Source organism: Pteropus vampyrus, unplaced genomic scaffold (assembly GCF_000151845.1).
Source record: "Pteropus vampyrus isolate Shadow unplaced genomic scaffold, Pvam_2.0 Scaffold49, whole genome shotgun sequence".
NCBI classification, from domain to species: domain Eukaryota; kingdom Metazoa; phylum Chordata; class Mammalia; order Chiroptera; family Pteropodidae; genus Pteropus; species Pteropus vampyrus.
The window spans coordinates 1,206,287-1,211,577 of record NW_011888830.1 but is presented as its reverse complement, the minus strand read 5'-3'; the positions used below and the strand labels follow the sequence as shown (position 1 = coordinate 1,211,577).

Sequence of the window (5,291 nt, the reverse complement as noted above, 5' to 3'; positions counted from 1 at the left end):
GGCGAGTCCTCGGCCAGCGTGGAGTAGTTGGCGTTCATCTGCGCCGGGTAGTAGTGCTCCGAGCTCGAGTGGCTGGTGCAGGACGAGCAGTCATCCATGGGGTCCGAGCCGTTGCTGCTGCGAGTCCGTGGGGTGTAGAAGTCGGGGCTCCCCGTGTCGTTCTCCGAGCCCAGGAGCTTGCCCTGGGACTCCAGGCTGGAGCTCCGGTGCCGAAAGTGCAGGGCGAGGCTGTGTAGGCGCGTGGGGCTGAGGTCCACCGACCTGCGGGGAGACGGCCCGTGTGTCTGGAGGCCCGGGGCAGTGTCCGGGGGAAGGGCGCGCGGGGGAGGTGGGTGGGAGCTCTGCAATCGTCAGGCTTAGAAAGGGGCGCACGGCCGCCCGCCCAGGGCCTCCCCAAACGCGCGCTAGGCAACGGCCAAAGCGGGGTTGCTCTGGGATCCCGGCGCTTCCCATCCCGGGTAAAGACCAGGGGGGGGAGGCGGGCGTGGAGGGGTAGGGGGTGGGCACGGCTGAGCCCTGGAGGCCAGCACGCCTCTGCTGTGGTTGTTGATTCCCTGTGGGAGGCAGGACTGAAGACAGCGCCCACAGAAGGGTTTCCTCTGAAAAATGGATGGCTCTAGCCAGGGCCTTTTTTAAGTGGAAAGGGGCTCTTTAGCTACAAAGAGAACCGAGAGAATGCCTATTCTAGAATTACGTTAAACCAAATTAAACGCCCCGTTTTGGTAGGTCAAAGAACGGTCCAGCAGAGGCACTTCATGTGGTTCAACCAAACACTAACTTTCACTTCCCGTGAAGACCGGCTGGTGGAACACGGAACGAGAGATGCCTGATGCACATAATTACCACGCCATAGTTTGTTTATAACCCATTACGCTCACCTGAGTCCATTCTGTAAGTATCCATCAATACTGCAGGACACAATGCTAGGGACACATGTGAAATTCACAGTGGCCCCGTTGGCCAAGTACAAGGTGAGGCCTCTCCCTTCACTATCCAGCCACTCGGCCTGCTCATTTTTTGTCTTAGTGCTTATCACCGCTTGACATGTATTTCTTTTTAGGACCCTTTCCCCACTAATGGAAGTCTGACGGGAGCAGGGGTGTGGTGTTTCGCTTCACTGCTCCATCCCCTAGAACAGTACCTCGTACAGACAGGCACTTCATGAATACTTGCTGCATGAATGCACACGTGAACGAGGCGCTCTCCCCTGGAGAGCTCCGCCTTATCCCACACAAAATGTTTTCACTACGTACACCATCTGCCCTTCGCGGTGTGGTCCCCACGGACTCAGTTTTTGATAAAATGGAACCATAAAATGGCTTTGGTTTTGACGGTATGATTCACTAGAGCTTCACTTTTGCCTGTCCCTTTGCTTCTTAATGAATTCACGCCTTGAGGCATGACAAGGTCCAGGATAAAGCTACCTGAGGACTACCCAGTAGAGGGTGCCCCATCGTGCAAAGTTGTTCTGGTCCCGGCTAATCCTCTGGCCCTTCCTGCCTGTGCTTCGATTAGGGAAGCTCCTCCGTGCCCACTGTCCGCAGGGGATTCTCTTGCCACTCCCGGTGCCCACTGGCTGTGGACAGAGGATTAGAACAGGGCTCTCGGCCAACCTGGGCCCACCATTGCCAGCTCAGCTTTCTACTCTGCTTCGTTTTAAGAAGAACCTGCCTCACTGACGCTAGTTCACTCATTGTCTGGACCAGCTGGGGGCCATTGATGCCAAACTGTACAAGGAAGGCCTGGTCCAGGGAGGGAGTGGCCGAGGGCCGGGGGGACTCACCTCGTGGAATGGACGTAGTGGGGACTCCGGACGCGCAGGTCGGGGGTGGACGGCATGCTGGACTGCGAGTCCCAGTGAGGGAGGCTGCGGATGGGGCTGCTCTGGAGGGAGCCGCTCCCCACTCCTGCTTCCGCGCAGCTCCCCGTGCTGGGGAAACGCTTGTGGCTGCTGCAAAGCAGAGGAGGCCATGCCGGTCACCGCCGGACGGAACCAGCCTGTTCCCAGGGAGCTGACCAGCCTTGGGGTGTCGGTCCCAGTGTTGGGGAAACGTGCCCAGGGCTCCCGCCCTTCCTCCCTCAGGTCACTACCCTGGTTCTCAGCCTTTTCCCCACAACACGGAGGTGTGGGGCGGGAGAGAGGGGTCCTTGTCCCTGACCCCCAGGGCGATGAGAGATGAAGGGCCTTGTCAGCCTTCTCTGGAACAAGCAGTGTGACTGTTCTTTGAAGCCCCTGCTCTCAGCCAGTTTGTTTTCCGAGAGACAAATATTTACCTGGGTGGGCACCCACTTGGAGCTTCATAAGGTATAATTAAAGGAAATGAGAAAAACAGAGAAGCAGACCAAAAACGCCTTCCTGAAAAAACTCTTTCCAAGGTCAGCTGAGTAATGAGCTGATAACGCCCAGCCAAGACCACAGCTGTTTGGCCCCAGAATTCTGTTGGCCGATGGCTCAGGGTTGTGAATCACTGTGGGATTCCTATGAGTGGACTCTCACTTGCCATTCCGGAATCGTGCTGCCCAAGACTTCCTAATTAATTCCTGTGGAATTTAACAACATCGAAGCCGTCTGCCAGCACCTTGGTCGCAGGCCAAAACCCCTGCCTTCCCTCGAATGACAATCTGCACCTCGACAGGGTGGGCAGCAGAGGGCGCTGTGAGCACAGCCCTGGTGCAAGGCCAACCGGAGAAGGAGATGGGCTGATGTGGATTTTGGGATGGGTGGATGCTATCCGGAACAGCCCGATGCTTTCAGAAGCCTTGACCGTGACACCCCCCGCCGCCCCCCCCGGTGTTCTGCCCGACCCAGCTCACCTGGAGTGACTGTGGGAGGAACGTTTCTTGACCTTCTCGTAAGGCTCATCTAAGGAGGACTCGCTCCACATTTTGGGCTTGATGGGAGACTTGTCATAGTCATTGCGGTGACAGTGCATCTGCCTGAGTCCCTCCAGCGACTGGGGAGGAGCGGGCCTGCTGTGCGATGGTGGCCGCGGAGGGAGGGCCTTGTGAGGAGACTGTAAGGGGGACAGTGTGCTGGTGACCTGAGAGTCTTCTGTGCAGAGACGGAAAGAGAGGGACTGAGCGAGGGGTCATCCTTCCCACCGACCCAGACCGGCCCCACCCCCCACCTCCGCCCCGCCCCGGCCGCCGGACTGCCACCCGCTCTCGAAGGCGCCCCATGACGCCTCCCGGGTGGATACCAAGACAGGTCAGTCCCAAGCAAACCCAACCCAAATGCTGAGCAGCATTACATGGGAGGAGAAGTTTCAACCGAGTAGCTTCAAGTTGGGGGGGGGGTAAAGCCCGAATTTTGTTAAATACCATCGACAAATGATTGCTTCCTACCCAACAGCAAAACGTCATTATTTTAAGTTTTCATTTAATAGACAGGGAGCGTCTAATCTGCGTTGGCGGTTCTGCTCCATGAGAGTTTTGTCTGGTTTGTTCAATGCTATACCCTCCATGTCTGTTGACACACAGTAGGTGCTCAATAAACATTTGTCAGGAAAAACGAATGAAAGCCTATCTGTTGAGTGTTATTTTCTGCTGGTGGTTCTAGCAGCTTCTCCGCTTTTTCCCCGAAGTTGCTACATACATTGTCTTTTAACACGTTCCCATATGTGTATGTTTTGGAGCTGCCTCCGGTTCTTTGGGAAGGAGACGACGGCCACAAACATGGCAGAGGCGCAGAAGACCGGCGCCTGCCTGCAGGGGCCGAGGCGCCAACACAGACAGCGCTGTGCTCTGGGGCCTTCGGAGGAAGTGACCCCGGGTCGGGGAAGGAGCTGTGGGTGAGCCTGGTCCGGAAGGGACTGCAGCAGTGGGTGGGCAGAGGAGGAGGAAAGGAGGAGCTCAGGGCCCTGTGAGCAGGGGCGTGGGGGAGCGGGAGTGCAAGCGCAGCGGGCCTACTGTGCGCGCTGATAAGCAGGGCGCCCCTGCTGCTAATTCCAGGCTAAGGAGTCAGATCGTCTCAAAGCCACAAGAAAACTCTGCAACTCCTTAAGCACAGACGTGTCAGGGTGGAAACCCTGTTGAAGAACTCGTCCTCTGGCAGGGTACAAAAGTGGGCAAAGTTAGGAGAGGGGCTAGGGAGGGGTGAAGGAAGAGAGCCAATGTTGAGAGCCCAGGGGAGGGCGGCGCTGAGCAGACAGGGCCCCCAAAATGCAGTGTTCCCTGTGAAGGCGGAGTAGAGTTTGAGGGAAAAACACCAAGAAACAAACTTGAAACCCCAGCACCTGTCCACTTCACCCTAAGCCATTCCCAGCTAGTATTCTCCTTCTCAATCCCCAGCCCCAAAGCGTGGGCATGCACGCTGCTTGCACGCCTCTTGCCCCCCGCAAACCAGGAAAGAAACCCTAGAAGGAGGGAATCTGCGGTGGGAGCTAGGGGTGGGGGTGGGGGGTGCTGTCCAAGGGAGGCAGTGATACCCCTGGGTCGTCTGGGAGTCTGGAACATGGGGGGAAATCTAACCAGAAATAATGCATCAAAATTAGCCAACGACACTGCATAACTCCCCGACTCCTCTTTTATAAAGGAATCTCACTAAATTGTGTCGTTCCCTTCCCTGGACAGACTAGAGTCCAGCGAAGCCAAAACCAGGGCTGGGTCTTTAACATTCAAAGCACAGCTCCCTCTGCTCCCTGCTCCCTGCAGCCCCACTTCCTCCCCACCCATGTAAGGAAGCTGACAATAAAAATACTACAGTCCAATTGCTAAGAGCAGGGCCAAGACAACTGGATAACTAGCTCACCAGCCTTCCCCACATCAACAGCAATTATTATTATTATTGCAATTATCCTCATTACTCTGGCTTGGGTAGACCTTTCATGTTTTCTGTCTGAAGAGCCACTTATCACTGCCCACCTGAGGTTTCCCGACCAGGCAAAAAAAAATTAACTGCCACTTAATGTATTTCCATTTCATTAATGCCCTGGCCGCTCCAATTTGGGGTTAATTCCACGGAACATTCTCGGAGATGGCTGTGTGTTCGGAGTTCTGTTCCCCTATGTGTGGCGGTGGCCTGGGGCGGGGGGTCCAGGTGGGGCTCACTTCTGTTTTTCCTGCTACCCCCAGGCTCTCCTATCAGGTGTCGATCTTTCATTGATGATCCAAACCAATGTCTGCCCCTTTCCTCCAGAAATTACGAATACTCAGAATGAAACTATGTATGGTGTTCAGATTCTCTGTTTAGTTAAAAATGTGGTTTGGGCAACTAAAAAAGTAAAGTACCACTCACTGGATGTCACCGTAAATCTCACCTCTCAGCCATAGGAAATACGAAAATTCTAATA

At 55.5% G+C, this 5,291-nt stretch overlaps 1 protein-coding gene across 1 annotated transcript in view; it reads right to left on the bottom strand.

Annotated features, from left to right (window-relative positions):
• Nucleotides 1-5,291, bottom strand: part of FRMD4A (FERM domain containing 4A) — a 187,828-nt gene that overhangs the window by 19,646 nt on the left and 162,891 nt on the right. Inside the window, exons 18-20 of the mRNA XM_023530357.1 lie at nucleotides 2,815-3,089; nucleotides 1,784-1,951; nucleotides 4-261 (exon numbers count right to left, since the gene is read on the bottom strand). Coding sequence (XP_023386125.1) covers nucleotides 4-261; nucleotides 1,784-1,951; nucleotides 2,815-3,089 — 701 coding nt within the window. The remainder of the gene's footprint in view (nucleotides 1-3; nucleotides 262-1,783; nucleotides 1,952-2,814; nucleotides 3,090-5,291) is intronic.